Source organism: Myiozetetes cayanensis, unplaced genomic scaffold, assembly GCF_022539395.1.
Source record: "Myiozetetes cayanensis isolate MyiCay16 unplaced genomic scaffold, myiCay2020 scf29, whole genome shotgun sequence".
Lineage (NCBI taxonomy): Eukaryota > Metazoa > Chordata > Aves > Passeriformes > Tyrannidae > Myiozetetes > Myiozetetes cayanensis.
The window spans coordinates 267,194-281,846 of NW_026087510.1; the positions used below are offsets into that span (position 1 = coordinate 267,194).

Below are 14,653 nucleotides of genomic sequence, written 5' to 3' on the forward strand. Positions count from 1 at the left end.
TTCACGGCTCTTCCTTACTGGGGGGGACCCCTGTTACTGGGAGGGGGACAACCTCTCAGGGATCCTCATTATGGGGGGGTTCCCTCAGGGGTCCCCGCTGCTGGAGAACTGGGAGGTGGGATCCCCTCAGAGGTCTCCATTATTGGGAGGACTGGGAAGGAGGGGGCCCCGCAGGGACCTCCATCTCTGTGAGGGAGCAGTTCGTCGGCAGCTCCCCCTTCCCGGGGGTCGCCCCTTTCCCGCGCTCGGGGGGGGGTGGCCGTGTCGCTGTCCCCCTCCCCGCCGTGACGTCACCCGCGCGCGGAGTCGCGGCGGTGACGCGGGGCGGGCGCGGGGCGGGCGCGGTCCCGCTGTCCCCGCTGTCCCCGCGGGGCCCGGCCGGACATGGCCCCGCGCGGCCGCCCCGCCGCCGCCGCCATGCCCCGCAGGGCCGCCCGCAAGCGCCTCAAGTTCCGCGCCGACGACGTGTGCTCCGAGAGGGGTGAGGGGGGACGGCGCCGGGCCGGGCGGGGAGCGGGGCCGGGCCTGGAGTGCGGTGTGAGGGGAGAGGGCTCTGAGGGGACCGAGGGGACTGAGGGGAGCCCGGCCCAGCCCTGCCGGGGGAAGGCGGCCCGTGCCGTCCGGAGAGGAGCGCCTGGGCCTGGGCCCGGGCCCGGGCCTGGGCCTGCGTTAAGGCCCCAGGGGGGAGAGGGTTGAGGGGCCTGGGCTTGGCCTGGCTGAGAGGCTTGAAGGGGCAGGAGGTCGGGCCAGTGTCATCCGAGAGATGAGCCCGGGCCCCTCGGGGTCGTAAAGGGAGTGTGGCCAGAGGAAAGGAGGGACTGGGTTTGTGGAGGCAGTGTGTCTGGTGGGAAAGGAGGGACTGGGTTTGTGGAAGGATTGTGTCCAATGGGAAGGAAGGACTGGGTTTGTGGAGGGAGTGTGTCCAGTGGGAAGGAGGGATTGGACCTGTGGAGGGAGTGTGTCCAGTGGGAATCTGGCCTGGTATGTGGGAATGAGGACTCTGCCTGGGAAGGAGGAGTCTGGGACTAGAAGATGAGCCAGGCTCTGGTCAGGCTGGGTTTTAGCGGGGTTCTGGGATTTGGTGTAGCTTGAGGTGGTGGCAGAGGGGGGGACTGAACCGGTATGGCCATGGGGTGGGTCCCCTGAGCCTGGGGTAGAGACTTGCTGGGGACCCCTGGCCTGCAACTCTCTGTTGGGACTCGTTTTCCTATCTGTGCATCTCTCTGCTGCTCTGGGGACTGTCCCCTCCAGGCGTGGTGGCTCTTAGCCCTTCTGTGCTCTCCCCTGTAATCCCTAATCCCCCTGACCCCTGTGTCCCACCCTCTGCAGTGACGGTGGCAGATTATGCCAACTCAGACCCGGCTGTGGTGAAGTCTGGACGGGTGAAGAAAGCTGTGGCCAACGCGGTGCAGCAGGAGGGTGAGTCTGCACTGGGGGCCCTGCCCTCCCCAGGCTACCTGTGCACGGTGTGGGAACCCCCCTTCCTTAACCTGAGAAAATGGGTGTCATTTGGTGCTGAAAACGAGCCTGTGCTGCTCTACAGAATCAGGTGCTGAGGGCTCAGACAGCAGGTTTTGCAGGAAGCCTGCTGCAAGTCCAGTAGGAATTGCCCAGTCTTTGGTAGTGCCTGGAACAGAAGGGCTTGGGTGTCATCTCCTGCTTGAAGCAGAAAATGACATGATAAAAGTATTTTATTTCTTTATTAGCTCACATAAAGCTGTAGGCAGTTTTATTAGCAGGTAAAAGTTTTTGCAGTGGCAATAAGGTTGTGATAGTTCTGGCAAACTTGTGCTGCTAGGAGGTCTTAGGGAGGGTGTTGCTGTTTCTTGGGGAACTCTGTAAACAAGGAGTTTCCTGGAAAGAAATTGCAGCATTTTGTTATCTACTTCCTCCTCTGCTGGGAGTTTTCTATACCAGCACCCTGCATGTGCTTGAGAAATGTTAAAGTTTGACTCTTAAATGGAGCTCATCACACACGTTGGGGGTGGATGTTGTTTTGTTGACAGCAATGACTGAACTCTTCATACAGGGAAACTCTTGCTTTGTTGCTGAAATATTTTAAGTTTTTAAAAGAAATTCTTTTAAAAAGAAACTCTGCTCTTTGCATGAGTACCTGCCAGGGGCAGTGATCCTGGTGAATACCCTTTTTAGCTGCTACTTCTCAAGCTTTTAAGATCAGGGCACCTTTTGTTGCCTCCCTTCGTATGGGCTTGGGGCTTCCCTCTTCCATTCCCTCTCCTGCTCACCCTTCTGTGTTCTCTGAGGTAAAGCACTGCACTTCAGCACCACACTGGCAAACTGCCTTTGTTTCCTCCCTCCCTGCATTCAGCATCACCTGAAAGGACAAACCCTTTCCTAAAATGCTGCTCTGTTCCTGGCTCACCTCCACAACATCCTGATGGCTGCAGCTCCCAGCAGTTCCCTGCCCACCCCTTTCGCAGGTCTTTATGGTGTAGTCCCCGGGGCTTTCCCCTGTGGCCCCTCTGGATTCCGGGATCCTCAGGGTGTCTCTTCCCCAGGGCTGTGCTCCAGCCTTATCGGTGCAGCCCTGAGCTGCTGCAGCTTATCTGGCACGGCCTTATCTGTGCCACGTGCCAGCCCAGGAGCCTCTGCCCTCGGGAGCTGCAGCCTTTGACCTCCCTGTCCTCCTGGATTTTGGCTGGAGTGAACGTGGAGCTGGGTGTGACTGCCAGGAGCAGGAGCTTCCCACTGGGAGCTTCACCGGGAGGGCTGGGCCGAGTTTTCCTGAGCGTTTTTCTTCCCCATCCTCACCCCCAGGATGGGGAGGGTCACAGCAGTGGGATGGAGAGGGAGCCTCTGCAGGGTTGTAGTGCAGCCTGATTCACTGTTGAATGGATGTGTGTCTTGTTGACTCAGAGGTTGATATTTCCTTTGCAGAGTGTGGTGGGTTTTTCCTCTGAACCCCTCTCGCTTTTGTCCTCTCTTGCTTGGCTGTGTTTGATGTCATCACTCACTTGTGTTGCTATCTATTTCTCTCTCTTTTTACCTATAAAAGGTCATGTGGAGAGGGCAGTACTATTTGGCAGTGGGGGAAACCATTGCCATGGGTGCCTCCAGCTTCCATGGGTGCCTCCAGCTTCTATGGGTGCCTCCAGCCTCCATGGGTGCCTCCAGCTTCCATGGATGCCTCCAGCTTCCATGGATGCCTCCAGCTTCCAGAGCAAACTGCAAAGCAAGGTTGAACTGGTTTAGCAAAGCGCTGAAAGTGCCTCTAGTCAGTGGGCACAGTCAAGCTGTGTCTTAAGACTGACTTTCCATCTGCTGTCTTGCCATTTTGAAACCTTGTTTGCTGGTTAGAAATGAGACTCTCTCTCACCTGAATTTGTTTGTGATCAGTTTCTTATATTTGTTTTTGTTGTGTTTTTTTCTGCTACTCTGCCCCTGTGATTGAAGTAGCACATCTTGCTCTCCTGGGGCTCTGGTGGCTCCAGTGACTGTAACTGGGATGTATAAAACCTTCCTGAGCTGTAGTTTGTTCTAGGGCAGGAAAGCTTGAGCAGGTTTCTCTTGGCAGCAGTGCTGTTCTTCGCCCAACACGTTGGGTTGAAATTCAGCTCTTGAATGAATTTTATAGACTGTCTGCAGAGTTGGTGCTGCTGTGACAGCACCACGAAAGGACCACACCTTTCCTTTCCCAAGACTGTCATTACTGACTCACATGTGGATTTTTCTGCCCTACTGAGCCCTGAGTTTACAGATCAAGTTTTAGAAAGAATATTTCCCAACAGGGATATGTCTAATCATGCCCCCAGAGAGAGAAAAAAAACCCCCAAACCCAAAATAAACTGCAGCTGACTCAACCTGCTATTTTCCTAGTTAGGCCAGAGTCTTTCCCTTCACTAAATTCCAGGGTAAGTGGAGCTCCTGTGTGCTTGGCACTGAGTTATTTCACTGATGGATTGTGTGTCATCAGCCACAGCATCTGTTTGTCCTGCTGAGAAGGGAGTGTGACTTCTCTGTGCTCATAAAACAATTCCAGAGTAGGTGCTGGCTCCAGGCTGAATGGTGGCCACAGCTCTGCTGTGCAGGGGAACCACTTACCCCTGCAGAAAGAGCCTGTCGTTTTATTCAGAATTGTAAATAGCTTCAGCTAAACCAATGGGATCTGCATAATGTGCTGGTAATCACCCTTATTGTTCATTCTTTAAAACAAGAAGCCGAATAATTATGTTTCCAATTCACTCACCCCTGCTAATCTTTCCCTGACAAGGTAATCCTTGAGCCCAGGATTTACTTGCTTGTGTCAGTCGGCAGAAAGCTTTAAGGTAGTGGTTCCACTGAAGTATCTCCTGAACTTGGATCACCTTTTCCTCTCTGCTGTTGTACTTACTGTGTGGTTTGTCATTCCAGTGAAATCCCTGTGTGGTTTGGAAGCTTCCTGTGTTCCTGCTGAGGAAGTTCTCTCTGTGTCGGGAGAGTCCTGTGACAGCAGCGATGAGATGGACACAAAGGAGAGCATCAATGGGCGTGCTGCCTCCAGGAAAAAGAAGAGCAAAAGGCACAAAGGTGCGGTCACAATTGTCCTAGGGCTCTGTGGGCTCCTGCTGCACCTCCTGCTGGTGTTAATGTTTGGGATTTACAGGCTGCTCACGGGGCATTCTGTGACCTGGACGTACACAAAGAAATGCCGGGGGTTCAATCACTTGTAAATCTCCTGGCACTCGGTCAGGGGTGTTGTATTTGCACAAAGGCAGAGCCCGAGGCATGAAATCAACGCCTGAGAGCTCCTTGCTTTTAGTAAATATCTCTCAGCCTTGGAAAAGAAACACTTGTTCTTCCGGAGTTGGGAAACTTTGCCACTGGACATGTTGCTTCACTGAGCTGGTGTTGGTGAAAGCAGGGTTGCTTTGGGGATGAATTGCTGCTGTCCACGATGCAGCTGTTGGCAAAATACGAGCTCTGTTTTCAAGGCTGTGGTTTGTTGCAATTGAGTTCAGAGGGCTGTTTTTCCAGCAAGGAGGTGCATTTGATCCTGTTGGCATCACAGTAGGTTAATTCCAGAGAGATGAATCCCCCAGCATTTATACTTTGTGCAACTCCACAGAAAAGCCATTTGCAACGCAATGTAAGCAACAAACAGCTCTGCTGCACTGTGGAACCCTGCAGAAGTTTCTAGTAATAGGTTGCTTTCAGGTTGAGAAACATGTTTTAACTGGTTTTCTTGAGTTTAATACTAATTTATGGAGCACATCAACATCCACCACAGACTGCACAGCACTCTCCGGGAAGGGAGTTTAAGGAATTTCACCTCTTTTTTTAAGACATCCTTCAGAATCCTGGCAAAGTAATGCATGAGGGGCTGGAGTTATGAGCCTGGGAAGACATTTCTGTTCTACTACAGCCTTGTCTTATTTTTACATGTTAGGGAGATAAAAATGGTGCTAGGCCAGTGATGGTTTTGGCTGTGCTCTGAGGTCAGCAGCGTGGAGTTTGATGGCTCCTTGAGCCAGAGACGAGTTAGCAGAGTGGATGCTGTGGGTGTGCCTGCCACAAATCTGAAGTGCTGTGGGGGAGTGATCACATCCAGAACTTTCTTTGGCAATTATCACATGAGGATAAAGAACTGCCCTTTGTTCCTAACCTGTCTCAGGATTAGATCTGGCAAAGACCACCTGTATGCCACTTTTTATGCAGCTTTTCCTGTTAGCACTGTGTACAAGTTGTGTTTTCTTTCTCTTCTCTTACCATTCCTAATGCTCGGTATTGTTTAGCTATTTATGTTCTTTAAAGGTATTTTTTTCTCCTAAAGTTGGAGCAGTGGCTGTGGAAAAATGTGTGGTGTGAACCTGAAAACACCACAGGAATGACAGGAGTGTCTGAACCCTCAGTTCTGCGTGAGCAGTTCTGCCACCTCTGGGGGGAAGAAGAGGCCGTTCTGTTCGTCTGAGTTGCAATAAAGTTTCCCATCCAAGAAGTTTTAATGAAATTAGAGGTTTAAGAAAAGCAGCTGATTGCCAGTTGCAGGGGAGAATTGCTTTCCTCCCCTGACAGAGCTCCTACAAAAGCATTGGGACCACTGGAACAGAGGATTGACAAGCTGGGCAGTGTCTTAATGCTCAAGGACTTGCAGTTTTGATGACCTGTTAAATGAGCAGCTTTGATTAAATATGCAGGAGCTTGTCCCCCCTTTACATAAAGTTGCCTCTTTATTTGCTCCCCAGTTTTTATTTCTCCACTTCAGGGTGGTGTTTCAGCTGTGAAAGGGTCAGGCATCGAAACAGGGGCCACAAAGGCTTTGGGGTTTCCAGTGACCCTGAAGTTGTTCTTACTTGGGCTTGTTGGGCTGCTACCAGGAGTAAAGCAGACGTATAAGTGGCTTGGTACAGATGTTATTTACTCCACTAACACACCTTTTTTTGCATTTAGAAAGCGCTGATGGGGGAGGCGGAGAGGAATATCCCATCGACATCTGGCTGCTCTTGGCTTCCTACATTCGCCCTGAAGACATTGTCAGGTTTTCTCTGATTTGCAAGAAAGCCTGGACTGTGACTTGCACTGCTGCCTTTTGGACCAGGCTCTACAGAAGGTGAGACCCTACAGAAATTTGAAACTGTTTGTAGGAGCCTTCAGCAGTGAGCAGAGCTGGAAATAAGGGAATAATTCCCTACAGGAGAGGGCCCTGTGTTTGTGTAGACATTGTGATGTGGGCAAGGGGTTGTGGAATATCCCTCTCCTATGAAGACAAGATGAGAGAGCTGGGGTTGTTTGACCTGGAGAGGAGAAGTATCCAGGAAGAGCTCCCTGAGGCCTTTCAGTCCCTTAATGGGGCTTAGACAAAGGAGGGAGAGGGACTTTATATAATCAATATGTAGTTTTTATATAGGCAAGTAGTGACAGGACAAGGGGGAATGGCTTCCCACTGCCAGAGGGCAGGGTTAGATGGGATACTAGGAAGAAACTCTTCCTTGTGAGGATGGTGAGGCCCTGGCACAGGTTGCCCAGAGAAGCTGTGGCTGCCCCATCCCTGGAAGTGTTTGAGGCCACATGGGAGCAACCTGGCCTGGTTCGAGCTCAATCATGGGCCACCTTCCTGTAATCAGGGTAGGCAGAGAGGAGCCAAGGCATTTCAGAGCTGTACAGGAGCAGAAGTTAGTTAAAGCAAGAGAAGAAGGGCGAAGAGGTGGTCAGAACTTGAAATAAATCCTCCTGTCCTGGTGCACATTTCCTTCAGAACAAAAGGTTTTCTTTCCATTGCTCTCATTGCCCAGGAGGCAGCAGGGGCACAGAAGAGAGAGCAGCCATGGTCATCCTCACCCTTGGCTTTTAATTCCCCAGCAAAGGCTCCTTTGGGATCTCATCAAAGGATGGCCCTGGAGCGCAGGGTTCAGGCAGAGCTCAGCTCAGCTGAGTCCCTGAGAACCTGCAGCAGTCTCAGCCCTCTGTGCTGCCTGCAGCTAAATCCCTGTCTGGTCTCTCTGGGAAAACTGCCTGCTAGGATTACTGGGGCATTGTGGCACGATATCACGGGATATGCTGAGTTGGAAAGAAGCCACAAGGATCATGCAGTCCAGCCCTCAGCCCTGCACAGGACCATCCCCAGAAGTCACACCCCGTGCCCCAGGGGATCATCCAAACCCTCCTGGAGCTCTGGCAGCCTTGGGGCTGTGCCCACTGCCCTGGGGAGCCTGTTCAGTGCCAACCACCCTCTGGGGGAAGAACCTTTTGGTGAGATCCAACCTGAGCCTGCCCTGACACAGCTCCAGCCATTCCCTGGGGGCTGTCCCTGGTCCCCCCAGAGCAGAGCTCAGTCCTGCCCCTCCTCTGCCCCTGCCCAGGCAGTTGGAACTGCAGGGAGGTCTCCCCTCAGTCTCCTCCAGCTCAACACACCAGGTGCCCTCAGTGTCCTCACATGGCTTCAAATCAAGACCCTTCTTCATCTTCATTGCCCTCCTTTGGACACTCCTAAAGAACTGAATATCTTCCTTATATTGCCCAAAACTGCCCCAGTGTTCAAGCTGAGATACATGTGCTGGAAACCTTTGTGGTGCAGGTCAAGCCTCTGAGGCTGCTCCTGATACCACGTAGAGCACCACAACACCCTCAGATCCCTCAGGGCATCGACCAGAGGTGCTGTGCTCGGTCAGATGTTCAGTTTTCTCCGGGTGTGGCTGTCTCTGCACATCTCTGGTGTTGTGTGACCCTCCAGCTGATGCTGGGTGTGTCCTGTCCCCTCAGGCACTACAGTCTGGACGCGTACCTGCCGCTGCGCCTGCGCCCCGAGTCCATGGAGAAGCTGCACTGCCTGCGGGCCTGCGTCATCCGCTCGCTCTACCACATGTACGAGCCCTTCGCCTCCCGAGTCTCCAGGAATCCAGCTATTCCAGACAGTACTCCCAGCACTTTAAAAAATTCCAGAGTAAGTGAGATCGCTAAGGAAGTCTGAGGTGTTGCTGTTTCTGGTTTTTCTAGGTGGTGTTTAGATGGTCACCAGCAAAGCTTGGGTGCAGGATGAGCTCGGACTTGGGTGTGGAATGATCCCTGACACGGAGGAGGGGTTTGTGAAGGGATGCTGGTTACTACAGCTACTTGCTGTAGAGTTACTCTTTGGAGTAACTTCTGCCTGAGTCCTACCCACACACCTTTGTAGGCAGCAAAAGGGCACTTGCTTCACTTGGTGTCAGAAGTGCCAGGGGTGTTTGCAGCTCTCCCCTCCTCTGGCAGGAGGTTCCATAGGACCAGCTTTTATACTTTGTGCTTTATTCTGACACTTGTCTGCCAGAGTGCATCTTTTCTCTGTAACAGGCATCTGGAGTGCTCAGGAGTGACACTGATAGCCAGGAGTCATATCATGCTGCTTTCCTGTAGGTCATTCATGGTCGGGTGTCTGGGTGGGGGAGGGTGGTGAGCATGGCAAATGTGCAGAGCCAGTGTCTGCTTTGGGCCTTGGGCTGCACTTGTGTTGCTGGGCTGGAAAGGGTTTGCCTCTGGTGTGGGCAGGCAATTCCCTGTGCTGTCCCAGCTTGGAGCACTTGCACCATTTCTGTTTAATTGCTGTTGACCATTAACTCTGAAATGCCTCTGTGTCTCTGGTTTGGTTTTAACTTGCAACTGGCTGATACTCTGTGAGCAGCTTAAACAACAATGTGAATTCTCCACCCTCCAAATCCAAGGTCAAAAACCTGTTGAATGAGGTTTTTGGTGCCAAAATGAAGTTGGGTTTGGTTCAGGGGTTGTACTTTCTTTTCCATTCAAAATAGAGCAACCTCATCTACCCTTGCGTGACATCCTCCCTCTCTTCCTTCCTTCCTCTCCCTGTGGGGACTGGAAAGGCTGTCCCAGGCTTAGGGAGCATCCAGCAGCACACAAGTAGGTGGTGCTGCAGCACAGGGAAAAGCACACACACGGATCTGTGTGCAGTCTTAGCTCTGCATCCAGAGCTCTTCATTCTCATCCTCAGTCCCCACTTTGGGGATCATCATTTCTTAAAGATTAAAAAAGCAAAACATTTCAAGGAAATTCCAACTTAACCGTAGCCCTGAGAACGCCTTCCTCCCACTGCTTGGGTCTGCAGTGGCTGTCAGAGCTGGGAACCCCGAGGTGATGCTGGCAGGGCATTTTGGAAGGATTCACCTTGACATCATAACGGCTTTGGTGCCCACTGCTAGAGCTTCTCCTGCACTAATGGTTTGAGGAAGCTCTGTTAAGTGCAGTCTTTTCAGCTTTTAAAAAAGGAAATTAAGTGGAGCCGAGGCTTTGTCAGAGCAGCAGAGGCTTGACCTCACCCCTTGGAGCTGAAAGAGCCGTCCTGAGTCTGGTCTTGCTGTACCACTGCATTGCAGGACTCTGAGCTCCACCTGTGTGACTGTGCACAGAAATTCCTCAGCACAGAGGATTTGGAGGAGGCTCTGGCACTGCCTCCCCACGTTCTGGCTTTCCTGGGCTTTGGCTGTGCCTTTGATGGGTCGTTAAACTAACGGCGACACCTCCCAAAAGTGCATGTGGCAAGAGGAGAGCCCAGAGCAGGGTGTTATCCAATCCAATCCAGCTTTTCCTCTTTAATTTCCTTTTTTCTTTCCCTAGCCTAGCTTGTGTGGGACACTGGAGCCGTTATGGTGTCAGCAGAGGTGTTTGCCCTTTAAAGACACCCCCTAATTTTTGGCGGAGCACGGCGCGTCTGAAGGGCAGGACGGCTGACCCAAGGACAACATCCTCTGCCCCTTAGGAGGTACTGATGTTTTGTGCTTCACTACTTGCCATGACCAATCAAGCTGCTCTAGACCAGGCTGTCTCTGCAGGTGAACCACAAAATGCCACTGGTGGTGGAGTTAAACTCAGCAGCATCCTCTGCTCACCAGAGTTCAGAAAGATCTGGAGAACGTTTTTATTGGGAAAAAAACCGAGGGCTGCTTCCTCCCTGCATGCTTCTGAGCTTGACTCCACGTGGCTTTGTTGTTCACCTCCTGAAGGTTGTGGAGATACGAGTCCTTTAAGGACTCTTGTTTGTGGAAATGACTCAGAGTTGAAGTAGAGGGTCTTATATCAGATGTAGTTTTAATTTTTGAGCCCCTGTGTTGTGGGCTGGCTCTGGCTTTGTTTCGCTGGGATCACTCTATCCTGGAGTGAAATCAAATGTGTGCTGTGCCCCACAGCCTAGTCAGGCCTTCTCTCTTCAGGAGAGACTGTGTGTGGATCACAGGGAGTTCTCTTCACCCACACTGTTCCTTCTTTTCCTGCTGACACTGGTGAAAGATCAGACCAGCTGTGCTGGGCTGGCATCTGTCTTGTGGAAACACTTTGAGGGATGGCTGGACTCACTTGCCAGGTTCTTCCCTTGGCTGTTGAATGCTGGTTGCTTCTACTGACTGCTAGGCAGGGAATGTCCCTCCCTCCCAGTTCCATGCAGCAGTTCTGCTGAGGCTGTGAGTGCTGAGTGCTGGGGTGGAGCCTGTGTCCCACCCAGTGATAACCAGGGGAAGTGGAGGACTCTGGTGTGTGTGTGGGGGAGGGCAGTGCTGGTGACCTCTGAGGCTGTTGGAGGCTGTTTTCTCCTTTGCTTTTAAAACAGGACAGGAGGTTGGCCAGGCTGTGCTGTCCTGGCAGTGGTTTTGTGTCTGAGCAATGACAGGCAGTGCCTGGTGATGTCAAAGTTTGACACTACAGTGGCTTCAGAATTTTCTCATCCATCACTTCACAGCTCGTGTCCTGAGCTTTGCATTTCCTTTTGGATCCTTTCCTTCTTGATCCTTACTTTGTTTTCAGTTGTTCCTGGCTTTAATCTTGTTTGGAGCCCAGTTTAATGGGAGTTCTGGTGGGTGGAGGGAATGGGTGAATCTGCACCACTCATCCCCTGCCTTAGGAAAGGGATAAACGGCACAACTGGATTGTTCTGTTTGGCACATCAGTGGGCTACCAACCTCCCTGCATGAGGAGTTGGCCAACTTGAAACTGGGAGATCTAAACTGCTGAGATGGTTCTTTGAACATAATTAATTTGAATAAACGGCTCCTAATTGTTCTTATATAATTGTGTTTGTAATTGGAAGCCTTTATGCTCTGCTAAAACTTATTTAAAGTGGTGCCTCTAAGGGTTTCATAATTTTGTGTGTTTCTTTTTTTCCACCTCAGTGTCTGCTTTTCTGGTGCAAAAAGATTGTAGGGAACAGACAAGAAGCAATGTGGGAATTCAACTTCAAGTTCAAAAAGCAGGTATGAAAGAAGAACTAGATTGGCAGTGACTTTTGTTTGAAGCAGAAATGATTTTTCTAGATGGTAAAAGGGAAGGTGGAAACTTTTTATACCTTCAGACAATAAATGGAAACTCTGATTCCCATGGTAAACTAAAACACATTCTGAAACTACACTCAGTTTTCTGTCTGTGCTGCCAAGACATTTAGAATCCCACATTCTTTGTGGGATACCTCCTTCTGATGTGGATCATTTGTTACCCCAAATAATCTCATCTTTGGGTCTAATTGCTGCTCAAACCCAACTGTTTGACTGTATTGATCAAAATGTTGACCAAAAACCTGAAACTTCCTGTTTTACCATCTCAAAGATTTCTCAGAGGAATAAAGCAAGGGAAAACCTCCATCAGTGAGTCTTGGGAGAAGCCAGTAGTTTCAGGCAGCCTTGGGAATTCTGCAGCTTTCCCCTCTAAAGAAATAGTCCTGCCTGTCCTGAGCGAAGGCTTCTTGTTGTTTTTGGAACACGTTGCCCAAAACACATGGGGAGATGGTGAGAACCTACTTAGCTAAATCAGTGCCTCTTTCTTTCCAAGTCCCCCAGATTGAAGAGCAAGTGTTGCAAAGGTCTCCAGCCCCCCATCCAGTATGAGGAAGTGCACACAAACCCGGATCAGGATTGCTGCCTGCTGCAGATCACCACCTTCAACTTCATCTTCGTGCCAATTGTCATGGGCATGACGTTTACCTTGGTGAGTGGGGGAAAAGCTGCCAGGCAAGCTCTGCAGGTGAGGTTTCTGTAAGGAGGGCACCTAAAATCACAGAACCTCTTGAGCTGGAAGGGACCCACGAGGAGCATCGAGTCCCAGCTCCTGGCCTTGCACAGGACAACCCTAGGAATCCCACCCAGTGCCTCTTTGGGGCTGTGTAAATCCCACTGCTCCATCAGCAAACCAGTTTTAGGAATCTTATGAACAGGAAGTGCTGAGGGTCTGAGTTTAACTTCTCCATTTCCATCAGCTCTTCCCTATTTGGTGCAGTAAATACAGAGTAAATACAGAGGATACAGAGAATCTGCAGGGAGCTGTGGCTGTGCAGTTTGGGGGCTGATGAGTTACCAGAACTGCAGCAGGTACAAGAGGGAGGAAGTAGAAGTGCAGGTCTGCCTTCCTCAAGAAAATATCTCCTTATTGGCAATAAATTCCGAGAGGAAAATCCCATCTGACCAAACTCTTTGAATGTGTGTTTGATCCTTGGTGGGAGGAAGGGCAGCTTTGGAACAAACCCCCCAAAGCTGGGCTCCAGAGAGCAGCAAATAAGAGTGTTTGGGCAGCTCTGTGATGAACAAGGGGCAGCACAAGGGGCTGTGCTTGTGAGTCAGTAGTGGCCTGTGCCCAGGAGAGGTTCGGTCTGGCTTCACTTAGGAGTAGGGCAGTGAGTTCCAGACTTCCCCTGACAGCCATTTGCTTCTGAGTTCACTTAAAATGACACTCATAAAATTGTTCGTGTTGGAAAAGACCTTCCAGACCTTCGAGTCCAACCATTCCCCAGCACTGCCACATTCGCCCCTAAACCACGTCCCCAGGTGCCACATCCACCTCCCTTCCAGGGATGGCGACTCCACCACTGCCCTGGGCAGCCTGTCCCAGTGTTTTACAACCCTTTTACAACCCTTACAACTCAGAGCATTTTTATTTGGGGTTGCCAGGCAGTGCTGTAAACTCAGAGTGTAACTCTGTGCTGGTTTAAAGGGAAAGCAGCAGAGAAACAAACCCAACTCAAGAGAGATCACAAGTCACAGTTACAATTTCCTAAAATGATTGCAATAAATACAATGACACGGACAAAACTGGTTTTAACCCCCAAGGACAGATGTATAACCCAGCACCCTGGGACAGGAACAGAGCAGTGTTGGTGGGCCCCTGTGCTGAGCTCCACGTGGCCCCCCGGGGGCAAAGTCAAAGGAAAGGAAAGCTGTTGGTCAGGATGATGGTCACAGCTGTGTTGAAGTTCCGGTCCTCCTCTGGACCCACAAGTGGTCCCAGAAGAGCCCAGAGCCGTGGATTATGTGTGCTCAGGTTCAGGGGGGAATGCCCAGTACCTCCCCCAGGGAGGGGAGTTCCACAGGGGTGATTTACCTCTGTGAGCCATGGGATGTTTTTGGAACCTCTGATGGTCTGGGTGGTTGCAGCTGCCCCTTATGCCAGTCCAAGGTGTCCCATTAGCAGAGATGACCCCTCAGGCTGGGGGTGAAGGTGCTGATGCCTCCCTGGAGGGGAGTTACCACAGCTGAGTCACTGGTGTGAAGACAAAGAAACACTGCCCTGCCTGGCAGGGCTCTGAGAGCCTGAGGTGTCTGAAATACTTCAGACTTGGACAGTCCAGGAGAATTCCCAAAAATCCAGAAGTGCTGTGTTCAGAACTCTTTTTGTTGATTTTCCTGAAGCACGTCCTGGTCTCTCCTCTCTTGCAGTTCACCATCAACGTGAGCACCGACATGCGGCACCACCGCGTGCGCCTCGTGTTCCAGGACACCCCCGTCCGCAACGGGAAGAAGCCCCGCCTGGAGCAGGGGGTGCAGGTGGTGCTGGACCCCGTGCACAGCGTGAGGCTCCTGGATTGGTGGCACCCACAGTACCCCTTCTCCCCAAAAGCTTAGTGCTCTCCTGAGGCTGCAGGAACCGGCAGGTGACTGAATCTGGCAGGCTGAAGAGAATTTCTAGGAACCAGGAAAATCCTATTTTTATTTCTTAAATAAATTCTGCAGTCCTCCCTTGCGAATGGTTGAAGCTGCTGAGCTAGTTTTTATGTATATAACTTCTGGTCAGTAATGGGCAGAGCTGAGTGTAAAGCAGAAACTATTTGTAAACACACTTTTATGTAAAATTGACATTTTATGATTTGAAAGGAGCTCCCTGGAACTGTTCATTTAAAATCCTTTTGGTGCTAATCAAAGTGGTCCTGTGTTCTGTTGTTCAGGAAGAAGCAGGAGGTTTTGCTTTCCAAGAACTT

At 51.2% G+C, this 14,653-nt stretch overlaps 1 protein-coding gene across 1 annotated transcript; it reads left to right on the top strand.

Moving 5' to 3' along the window:
* The first annotated feature begins 322 nt into the window (after nt 1-322).
* Nucleotides 323-14,596, top strand: TMEM183A (transmembrane protein 183A). The gene is made up of 8 exons (XM_050322873.1): nt 323-481; nt 1,330-1,419; nt 4,372-4,527; nt 6,388-6,547; nt 8,197-8,377; nt 11,586-11,666; nt 12,238-12,393; nt 14,115-14,596. The coding sequence occupies exons 1-8, from the start codon at nt 385-387 to the stop codon at nt 14,298-14,300; spliced, it is 1,107 nt and encodes a 368-aa protein (XP_050178830.1). The 5' UTR covers nt 323-384; the 3' UTR covers nt 14,301-14,596.
* The last annotated feature ends 57 nt before the right edge of the window (nt 14,597-14,653 follow it).